The 12,307-nt window shown below is 40.2% G+C and overlaps 1 protein-coding gene across 6 annotated transcripts in view; it reads right to left on the bottom strand.

The window, feature by feature from the left end:
* Nucleotides 1–12,307, bottom strand: part of uso1 (USO1 vesicle transport factor) — a 136,637-nt gene that overhangs the window by 67,524 nt on the left and 56,806 nt on the right. For all 6 annotated transcript variants that reach the window (XM_072256533.1, XM_072256532.1, XM_072256535.1 and 3 more), the window contains 2 exons: nt 9,643–9,783; nt 1,526–1,614 (listed from right to left, as the gene is read on the bottom strand). In XM_072256533.1, the coding sequence (XP_072112634.1) occupies nt 1,526–1,614; nt 9,643–9,783 (230 nt within the window). The remainder of the gene's footprint in view (nt 1–1,525; nt 1,615–9,642; nt 9,784–12,307) is intronic.

The raw sequence follows: 12,307 nt of genomic DNA, 5'->3' as shown, positions 1-12,307 counted from the left end.
TCCAGTACTTTACCTGTTGCTAAGGACGATTTAAATATCTCTGCTAGGACTCCTATAATTTCTGCACTTGCCTCCCACAGGGTCCAAGGGAACACCTTATCAGGCCCTGGGATTTGTCCACCCTGATTTGCTTCAAGATAGTCAACACATCCTCCTCTACAATCTGTATAGTGTCTATGACCTTGCTGCTTTGCCTCACTTCTATGGACTCTGTATCCATTTCCCAAGTAAATACAGATGTAAGAAATCCATTTAAGATCTCCACCATATCTTTTGGTTCCACAAACAGATTACTATTCTAGTCTTCCAGAAGACCAATTTTATCCCTTGCTATCTTTTTGCTTTTAACATATCTGCAGAAGTCCTTAGGATTCTCCTTAACCTTGTCTGCTCGAGTAACCTCATGCCTCCCGTTAGCCATACTGATTTCTATCTTAAGTGTTCTCTTGCATTTCTTATACTCAAGTACCTCATTTGTTCCTACCTCCCTTTACCTGCTATGCACCTTTTTTTTTTCCCCTAACTAAGTATCTCTCAAAATCTCTCAATATCTCTCAAAAACCAAGGTTCCCTAAACTTGTTATCCATGCCTTTTATTCTGACAGGCACATACAACCTTTAATACTCTCAAAATTTCACTTTTGAAGGTCTCCCACTTACCAAATACACCTATGCCACAAAACAGCCTGCCCCAATATATACTTGCCAAATCCCTCCTGATACCATCAAAAATGGCCTGACTCAACCACGTACCAGACCTATCTTTTTGCATATTTACTTTTGAAACTAATGGCATTATGATCACTAAATGCAAAGTGTTCCCCGACACAAATTTCTGTCACGTGCCCTGTTTCATTTCCTAAAAGCAGATCAAGTTTCACACTAGCTCTCAGTGGGACTTCTGTGTACTGATTCAGGAAACTTTCCTGAACACACTTGACAAACTCTTTCCCAACCAGTTCTTTTACAGGATGGGAGCCCCAGTCAATATATGAGAAGTAAAAATCACCTATTACAGTATAACAACCTTATGTTTCTTGAGATCTCTCTACAAATTTGTTTCTGTAAATCTCACAGACTGTTGGGTGGTCTATAGCCCTATTAACCCTTCTTATTCCTCAGTTCCACCCGTAAAACCTCACTAGATGAGTTCTCCAGTCTGTCCTGACTGTGCACTGCTGTGGCATTTTCACTGACTAGTAATGACACCTCTTGCCTGGACATGAAGGCAACAGCAACTCAAATAACCACGCACTACAACAGTGGGGTGTGTAGAACAGCATCTTTGAATGTACATGTTGAACCTTCAAGTGGATGGACTACAGCAATAGAAAACCATGAACATACACTCGGTGCCCACTTTAAGTACCTCCTGTACCTGATAGAGTGACCACTGTATGTCTCTAGACTCAATTAATAACATTATAGAAGAATAGCAGCTTAAACTGTTTTCTCCTGTGCAGGGATCGATATTCACAGATTGCATACGAGTACGCTATACAAAATATTTCTTCTTTCATCTTACCTTGGTGGATTGGAAGGTGCATTCACAGAAGCAAAGTAATCCTGGTTTACCTGGGACCCTCTGATAACTTCAGATACTGTGTTAATGGTCTATATAAACATGAAAATCGAAGGCAAAAATCAGAGGTCACAGGAACGATAAGTGCCGAGTATAACTGGAATAAACATTACTCATTTCTAATTTGGTTAAAACAGAAAAGCTGAATATTATGTCATGGCATTTTATGGGATCACGCACTATACAAATTGGGTGATGCTTTTTCTTTGCTCATTTACACAGTGGTGACATCACTATCAAGATTATTGTCCATTCCTAACTGTCCCAGAGAAAGACTGGTGTGACCTCTGACTATAAACCACTTTCCTTATGCGAGGTGAGACAGTCAGTAAAGCTATTTCTGCTAATGCTCATTGATCAGTTTTGCCAGGGCTCTCTCTCACACCTTACTATTGGTTCAAGTGTTGTTTGGATGTTGATAATAGGTCACTTTTGCCTCAAAATTGAATTCTAGTGCCCATGTTTGAGCCAAGATTGTAAAGAGGTCTGGAAAATGTTAAATGATTCTGGAACAACTAGAACTAAACACTGCTGAGCAGATTATTGACAAATAAATACTGCATTTTCAATCTCTCACTGCTACAGACAGAAGTTCCCATATGCTCCAAAAAGCAACAATTCTACCAGTGCCCAAGAACAGCAGTGTGACCTGCCTCAATGACTATCGCCCAGTAGTGCTCACATCTACAGTGATTCAATGCTTTGAGAGGTTGATCATAGCTATAATTAACACCTGACTCAGGAAGGATCTGGACCCACTGCAATTTGCCTATTGCCACAACAGGTCTACAGTAGACGTGATCTCAATGGCTCTCCGTGCAGCCTTGGATCACCTGGACCCATGTCAGCATACTGTTTATTGACTATAGCTCAGCATTTAATACCATCATTCCCACAATCCTGATCAAAAATCTACAGAACCTAGGCTTCTGTACCTCCCTCTGGAATTGGATCCTCGATTTCCTAACCAAAAGGCCTTAATCTGTACTGAATGGAAATAACATCTCCACCTCACAGACAATTAACACTGGTGCTCCACAGGGATGTGTGCTTAGCTCACTGCTCTACTCTCTCTACACCCATGACTGTGTGGCTAGGCATAGCTAAACAGCACCTATAAATTTGCTGATGATACTACCATTGTTGGCAGAATTTCTGATGGTGATAAAACAGCGCACAACAGTGAGATACACCAGATTAGTTGAGTGGATTTGCAGCAACAACCTTGCACTCATCGTCAGCAAGATCAAAGAGCTGATTGTGGACTTTAGGAGTAGTAAGACGAGAGATCACAAACCAATCTTCAGAGGGATCTGAAGTGGATAGAGTGAGCAACTTCAAGTTCCTGGGTGTCAATATCTCTTAAGGACCTAACCTGGACACAGCATATTGATGCAGATATAAAGAAGGCAAGACAGTGGCTATATTTCATTAGGAGTTTCTGGAGATTTGGTTTGTCAAATAAAACACTTGAAAACTTCTACAAGTGTACTGTGGAGAGCATTCTGACTGGCTACAACACTGTCTGGTATGGGGGTAGGGGGAGCAACTGCACAAGATCAAAATAAGTTGCAGAAACTTGTAAAATCAGTCAGCTCTATCATGGGCACTAGCATCAGTAGCATCCAAGACATCTTCAAGGAGCTGTGCCATAGGGAGGCTGCATCCATCATTAAGGATCCCCATCACCCATGACATGCCCTCTTCTCACTGTTACCTTTGAGAAGAAGGTACAGAAGCCTGAAAGCACACACTCAGCAATTCAGAAACAGCTTCTTCCCCTCTGCCATCTGATTTCCAAATGGAGTTTGAACCCATAAACACTACCTCACTTTTTTTTTATTATTTTGCACTATTTGTTTTATCTTTAACTATTTAATACATATATACTTAACGTAACTCAGTTTTTTCCTCTATATTTATCACGTATTTCATTGTACTGCTGCAATAAAGTTAAACTTCACGATATACACCGATGATATTAAATCTGTTTCTGATTCTGATTGCTAGCAACTTTCTACATTCTGCTGATTGACATGAGATTATTGTGTCTATAAATGGGCAGTTTTGCAAGACCAAGAGATCTACTTATTCTAGAATAGCTTGCCTAGAGATATAGCCTATAGTAGTCATGTCTTCAGCAATACAGTTGAAATATTAGCAACACACACAAAATGCTGGTGGAATGCAGCATTTTGTGTGTGTTCCTTGAATTTCCAGCATCTGCAGATTTCCTCGTGTTTCAGTTGAAATATTGTCTGGTTCATATGCCTTGAAATCAAGAAAAGGCTCAGAGCACTGAATATCATGTGAAGCGCATCAAATTAGCTAAAGGCGGGCTTCTAAGATGGCATGAAATAGGCTCCGGCAGTTTTCTTCTTTAATGGGTTCTATTGTTTTGTTCTGTGTCTGTCTGTAGGGAGACAAATCTCAAGGTTGTATATAGTACATATGCAATGTACTTTGAATAAACTTATTAGAAGAATGACTGCATTTACAAAAGTAATTTGGTAACGTAACAGCAATTTGGGACTGTCAAGTCAAACTAGAGTTTCTAGAAAGTATTGGGACCTAGAGGCAAAAGAAAATAAGGTTTAAAAGTAATAGCGAGAATCCACTGATAGACCGGATGGAACCCGCTGCCTGAGTGCTGCTTCTGCCCGGAACTTCGGGAGGACCCGGCAGCATCACAGCGGCAGTCCGGGAGCAGCGTTGGAATCTGTGGTAAGATGCTGAACTTTAAGTAACTTGAGAGGCTGTTTCATGGAAAAGAGCACTGCTGTCACTGCGTTTTGGGTTAGCGCTAGCTTCATGTCATGGGGATCATCGTGCGCAGGCGCTTCTGGGAAATGGCACAAAGTTTAAGAGCTCGGGAACCTTCCGGAAGGGTCGCCCGATTTGAAAACATAATGGTCTATGAGGGAGCGGAGAGTGTGCAGGTCAGAGTCCAGAGAGGTAGCAAGTTTTTTCACCTTATCACTTATGACTAGTGACTAATGACTAGTGTCTAATGTCTAGTGACTAGTGACTAATGTCTAATAACTAGTGACCAATGTCTAATGTCTAATGGTTGATGGAACCAATGGAACTATCAAACTGCCGCACTTGCAAAAAATAAAAGGAGGAAAAAAGGAAAAGTTTTTTGGTCATTGAGTGGAATCTAGTTAAAAAACCTTCAGGTAGACGTATTCAATCTCTTTCAAGTGGGGAAGCTGCACATGTTCAAAGAAGAAAAAGAAATCCGACTCGACAGGGACATTGGACATTTATAAACAAAGAATTTATAGACACAACTGACATTAGTAAAATGCAATGGGATATCCGTTCCAAACAGCCAGTTTTAATAGCAAGTAGTCCCAGCTCAAAAGCACATCACAGCCAAAATAAAGCTCTTAATTCTAATCAAAGAGAAACAATTCCTCTTCAAATTCAGAGCATCTAGTATATCAGCATGCAGCAGCAATTCCACACCAGTGAATGTGCGCTTTGGGGCCAGTCTGACATGAACCTAAACCAAGGCATTTTTCTCATTTAGCTTCATGCCAACACAGTCACTGCTCAAATTCTCCTCTTACAGCTCCTGGACTATTTTCTGAACTCCAGAATCTGCTTTAAATTGAACATCATTTTAAACTCTTTGTGAATGTCAAAGAATAACCCGCCTGGTTTGGGGTAATTTCTTTCAATTCAATTGCTTTGGACTAGTCCACATTGTAAGTACTACAAATATGGAGCTGCAACATCTGCACAACATTTGGAACAGTTTTAGTAACACAAAGGCAATATTAAGTTATATCTTCTGTTAATAACAAGTAGATCTAAAGCATTTGATAGCAACATGCCTCATATTGTAGGTTATTTAGAAACAAAATGTGTTGTTTTACTGTTTCAACAAGTAACTTATGTAGAAATACAGTGGATTCCAGTTAACTGGGTCACACTGGGGCCAGTACATTTTAGCTCAATTAAGTGGCTGGCCCATTTAGCTGAAGTTTCATGGAAACAGAGTTATTAAAAAAAAAAAGACAAATCACCTTTTAACTGATAAATAAATAAATTAATAAATAAATTTTATTTAAATTTATGTATTTAAATAAAATACAGAACAAATTAGAATACTACCAATACATCTACAGTACTACAAAACTGCACACAGGTGCATATTCCTTTATATGAAATTCTGAAATCCAAAAAGCTCCGAAAACTGAAGTTTTTTTTCGCCAACAGCTGACGTTACTCAGGTGTGACGTGGCAGTACTAGCAGAGGCCGCCAGACGTCAGTTGTGGCTCAGCACTCATACTGGTTACACATGCATTTGCTGTTCGCTGATATTTTGTGTTCACTGTTGACTTCGTGTTTAATTTCACTGTGAAAATGTCAAAAAGAGCTGCAGATACCCCTATAGGTAACAATGAGAAAAAGAGAAGGAAACATCTATGATTATCAGTAATGCAGAAAGTGGAGTTATTGCAGAAGCTTGATTATGGTGTGTCTGTGCAGCATCTTACTGAAGAAAATAGTGTCGGAACTACCACTGCATATGATTTAAATAAACAGAAAGACAAGTTACTGAAGTTTTATAGTGACAGTGACGTTCTACATTTATTCCAATAGTCATTTACCATATGCTTGATTCGGTTCACTTGAAGCTGTATATTTTTATGTTTTATTGAATGTTTTTGTTGGAAATAAAAATTTTTCGTGTCATTATTCCCTAAACCAGTGGTCCCCAACCACCGGGCCGCGGACCGGTACCAGGACGCAAAGCATGTGCTACCGGGCCGCGAGGAAATAATATGATTTGGCGATATGAAACGATATGAGTCAGCTGCACCTTTCCTCATTCCCTGTCGTGCCCACTGTTGAACTTGAACGCACGTGAAGTCATTACCCACGTGAGGACATCAGTCAGTCATTAACCTGCAACTACTCGATGAGTAAAAAACAAATGTCGCTTGAGAGTTTCTTTGGAAGAGATGGTAGGGGTCAGAAAAAGCCTAGCGATGATGATAACGCAGCGACAGCTGAAGCCGAGACTGCAAAAAAAAAGCTTCCTTCAACAGAAAATACAATGAGCCGTACATAAAATATTGCTTTATTACGACTGGTGACTCGCATGCTCCAAGCCCCCTGTGTGTGATATGTGGAGACAATGAGGCAATGAAGCCCTCAAAACTGCTTTGGAATCTTGAATCCAAGCACCCTGCACTTAAAGACAAACCCGTTGAGTTTTTTGAGTAGAAAAAACGTGAGCAAGCCGAACAGAAGCAAGTGCTGACAGCAACCACCTCCACAAATGCTGCTGCTCTGAGAGCATCGTACTTGGTGGCTAGCCATATTGCTAAGGCTAAGAAGCCTTTCACTGTTGGTGAAGAATTGATTCTGCCTACTGCCAAGGACATGAGCCGTGAACTGTTGGGAGAAGCTGCAGTTAACAAGATGGCACAGGTTTCTCTTTCAGCTACCACAGTTTCAAGGAGAATTGATGACATAGTGGAGGACATCGAAGCCCAGCTGTTGGAACGGCTTAACGAGTCTGGTTTCACTACCCGGGTCAAAGAGGTTGCTCCTGAATGCCAGTCTACACACTGTATCACACACAGGGAAATGCTGGCTAGCCAAGAAAATGTCACCTGATCTTAAAAGCATATTGAGTGACATTGTTGAAGTTATCAATCACATCATAGCAAAAGCCCTCAACTCACGACTGTTTGAGCAGCTTTGCGAGGAAATGGATGCAGAGCACAAATGCCTTCTCTTACACACTGAAGTCAGGTGGCTATCATGGGGGAAGAGCCCTGGCCAGGGTTTTTGAGATAAGAGAGCAGCTACAGAGATTTCTTTCAAGAAAAAAGTCACCACTGTGACGATGAGTGGATAGCAAAACTCGCTTATCTGTGTGACATCTTCAACCTACTCAATGAACTCAATTTGTCACTTCAGGGGAGAATGACAACTGTCTTCAAGTTGGCAGATAAAGTGTCTGCTTTCAAAGCCAAACTGGAACTGTGGGGACGGCGAGCGGACAGGAGCATATTTGACATGTTCCCAACATTAGCTGGGATTTTGGGAGAGACTGAGGCTGCACCGACCTTCTCACAGCTGGTGCGCAATCACCTATCTTCGCAGTCGACAGAATTCGAGCGTTACTCCCCAACTGCAAATGACCCCAGACGTGCAAAGGAATGGGTCCGTGACTCATTTGTGAATGTCCCCGGTGAATCATCCATATCAGCGCGAGAAGAAGATCAACTCCTTGAGCTTGCAAATGACGGTGAGCTGAAAAGTATGTTTGACATAACATCTCTGCCAACATTCTGGATCAAAGTCAAGGCTAAATATCCTGAGATAGCCACGAAAGCACTGAAAACATTGCTTCCATTTCCAACATCATATCTCTGCGAAGCTGAGTTTCCTGCAATAAATGCAATGAAAACTAAATTGCGGAATAGACTGGACATGAGGAACCCCCTTATAATTGACTTATCACTATATTCATGCGAGCAAAATATGCGCTGTGTGCTTAATATTAAATTCGTTAGATATACCCTTTTAGAAACGAAATTGAGTGTATTAGCCACTGATAAGTGACATAGTTGACTTATCACCTATATTCCACTGCCCCCCCCCTGCCCCCCGGGCCGGTCCGCAAGAATATTGTCAATATTAAACCGGTCCGCGGTTATACTGTATTGTTTAGGACCCCTGCCCTAAACAATACAGTATAACAACTATTTACATAGCACTTACATTGTATTAGGTATTATAAGTAATCTAGAAATGATTTAAAGCACACGGGAGGATGTGCGTAGGTTTGGTGCGCCACCAGGTCCTAAAGTCCACCGCACTGACACAGGTTAAATAAGGGACTTGAGCATACGTGTTTTTTGGTATCGGGGTTGGGGGGTGGGGGGGGGGGTCTGAAATCCGAAAAATTCTGAATTCCGAAATGCAACTGGCCCCAAGGATTTCAGATAGGGGATTGTGGACCTGTATTAGCTCCTAATAGTTACAACAGAGGAAATTATGCAATATACATTGTCATGTTCTTTTGCTTGACAGTCTGTCTGTCTGTCTAGGTACCATATCCAATGCGGACTTTGATGACCATGGTTTTCCATATAGATCTATCCTTCGTTTTTTGGATGACTTCCATTTTCTCGATGTGTAGCCACCTGGCTATGCTTTTGATGTACAAACGTTTGTACATAAGCCGAGGTCTTCCTCTAGGTTTGCTCCCCTCAATCTTTCAGAGAGTATGAGTTTTTCTAGTTCATCTTTCCACATGATGTGTCCTAGGACTCTGAGTTGTCATTCTCTTATTGTTGGTATGAGTGATCGAAAGCTGTAAAGTTTGACCGTAAATGAACAAAATCAGCACAGAAACCTAGTGCAGATAATGGATTGCCTCCATACAAATCTTTCAATGATCTTCCAAACCTTCACTTTCATTGTAATATTCAAGATGATTATCAATAATTTCAAATTCTCCATACTTTCTAACTTGAAGCAATGAAATTGTTTCATTTTTACTCTTGGCCGTTTTTGGCATCTCCAGGCCTTAATGCTTAAAACCACAGTTAGCATTACAGTTCCAAATTGTCTTACTGCTTCATTTCTCACCAACTACCAGTGACAAAAATCACTGCTTTTTAAACATAAACGCACATAACTGACACTATTTAAAAACTGTTAATTTGAAGCATGGTATGGAACCTAACGGCCACGCTAATACATGTGACTAACGCTATTTAGAAATTGTTCGGCAACTGTCTCCTGCCCGAATTAAGTGGCATACTGTCCCAAATCAATGAAGGGAATCCTGGCTATTTACTCGATTAGTGTTTGTTCTTTAAGAGTTGTACCAAATAAGCAGCTATCTCAATTAACCGATGGCCCAATTAACTGAAATCCACCATATGAGAGGAATAAATAAAATGAAAAGAATATCTATTATGGTGATTCAAGGTTGAAACGTACTGATGTAGAGCATAAAGATGGGCATAGACCTGCAGGGCCAAATGGTCTAATTCTACCAATAAAATTGCAAGCAACTCACCTCAGTGAGAATATCAGCAGGAACTCCGGTTGCCATCAGGATGGTGCACAATTGCTGCAGCAAGCCACACTGGAATGCTGACTTCTGACAACTGCTTGTAGCTCCAGGTGGATTCACTGGAGACACCAGCACTCTAACCAACTAAAGATTAAAACAAAATCACATGAAATATACTCAGTTTTGCAGAGAATAAAACAATTCACATCCAGGACTGTTTTCAACCTGTCCCATCTTGCAACCATAGAGAAAATGCGCATTGTAAATTCAGTTGCAATAATATACAAATTAATGAGATTTTAACAAGTTTGGATATCTGACTATTACTTGCCAAGCACAAGTAATTCAAGAGTTAATTTCCCTTATATGCATTACTGTGTGCATCAACTTAACTAATCAGAAAAATCTGTCATGGGAGTTGGTGGACAGCTTAAATCTTATGATGCAGCTGTGTGGGACATTTGTTTGCAAAGGGAACATCCACGTATTAGCCTGATAATCAAGGACAGTATACTGAACATTATGATCAACCTTGGCAAACAATTGTGTGGATGGGAAATTAATAAAGTAAATGTATATTTCAAGAATTTACAAGGTTTTATTGATGTTAAAGTTAATTTACAACTAGGCAGGACCTTACAGTCAATAGTAATAATAAAAAAAAGACTCTTGCCAAGGAAACTAAACCAATCTTTTTTTTTTGGTCAACTTCCCTTAACATCTTTGCTTAATAGATTTAAATTTGACAACTGAAGTATTATAAACTGATTTAGGGAGGAGTTACAACTGTTTTACTACTGTGCATGTATCCTAATTCACTCCGACAAGGTCAGGCTGCAACTTTAGATTTACTACTTCTGGATTCCTCAACCAGCAGAAACAGTGACTTGTCACCTATTTATCCACTTACCTAATTATCCTGAAAATCAATCAAAATCACTCTCAAACTTTCTACCAATAACTATACCAGCTCCTTACTACTTAACCCACTTCAAAACCAGGTGTCTTTCTATAAGCCTATATTGTACTCTCACAAATGCCAACACATCTTCCCTACAGGTTAACCAAAAACCGCTCACAGTACTTCAGGTGAAGTCCAACTAAGGCTTCATATAGGTGTGGGATAACTTCTCTCTTGTATACCAATTCAGCATTCCAAATACCCCTTTTTATTTTTATCAGTCTGCGCCCATAACACTTGAATCATTCCTGTACACAGACCAACAACTACAAAGTCTCTGCAGCAGCACTGCTTCCAAACTCTTCATCTTTTAGAAGGTGCTCTGTTCTTTTCCTTTTAGGTCCCTCTAGGTTATGTTGGAAATCATGATGCATATTCCTATTGTTCCAAGTAAAGAAGTCCAGGAAAGATATTAGATGGCATGTGCAGTAAACCAATATGATTAAACACTAATCTGGATAGCCTGGAGCAATCTCAAGTGCTGAGACCTACTTTCCTCAGTGTTTCAACAAACATCCAAGGAACAAGACTGCAACTGAACAAAACATTATGAACAAACATCACCTCTTATAAAACCCATCTCCAGCTAGATCATAATCTGAACCAGACATATTTACAGTGCCTATAAAAAGCCCCCCCCCCCGAAGTTTTCATGTTTTATTGTTTTACAATACTGAATCACAGTGGATTTAATTTGGCTTTTTAAAAAAAACTGATCAACAGAAAAAGACTTTCGTGTCAAAGTGAAAACAGATCTCTACAAAGTGATCTAAATTAATTACAAATATAAAACACAAATAATTGATTGCTTAAGTATTCACCCCTTTTAATATGGCACATCAAATCACTGGTGCTACCAAATGGTTTTAGAATTAGTTAAATGGAGATCACCTTATGTAGTCAAGGTGTTTCAATTAACTGTAGTAAAAATACACCTGTATCTGGAAGATCCAACTGCTGGTGAATCAGTATCCTGGCAAAAACTACACTATAAAGGCAAAATAGCGCTCCAAACAACTCCACAAAATGATTACTGAAAAGCACATTTCCAAGTAATTGAATATCCCTTGGAGTAAAGTTTATCATCAAAAAATGAAAAGAATATGGTACAACTGTAAATCTGCCGACAGCAGGTGTCCTCAAAAACTGAGTGACCGTAAAAGACGGAGACTTGTGAGAGAGGCCACCAAGAGACCTATGACAGTTCTGGAAGTTGCGAACTTCAGTGGCTGAGATGGGAGAGACTGCACATACAACAACTGTTGCCTGGGTGCTTCACCAGTCACAGCTTTATGGAAGAGTGGCAAATAGAATGCCAATGTTGAAAAAAACTCACATGAAATCTAAGCTAGAGTTTGCCAGAAGGCATGTGGGAGACTCTGAAGTCACCTGGAAGGTTCTATGGTCTGATGAAACCAAAAATTGGGCTTTTTGGCAATCAGACTATACGCCTGCTGCAGCATTCACCAGCAACTTTGATGTGTGTGCTTGAATTTCCAGCATCTGCAGAATTCCTCCTGTTTAAGACTATACACTATGTTTGGCATAAGCCAAACGCCTCACATCATCAAAAACAGACCATCTCTCCCATGAAGCATGGTGGTCGCTTCATTGTGCTATGGAGATGCTTCACTGCAACAGGCCTTGGAAGGCTTGTGAAGGTAAAGGGTAAATCGAATGCAGCAAGAGACGAAGATATCCTAGAGG

This window comes from Mobula birostris, chromosome 4 (assembly GCF_030028105.1).
Source record: "Mobula birostris isolate sMobBir1 chromosome 4, sMobBir1.hap1, whole genome shotgun sequence".
Lineage (NCBI taxonomy): Eukaryota > Metazoa > Chordata > Chondrichthyes > Myliobatiformes > Myliobatidae > Mobula > Mobula birostris.
Note: the sequence above shows the minus strand (reverse complement) of the source record. Positions and strands in the feature narration are given on the sequence as shown.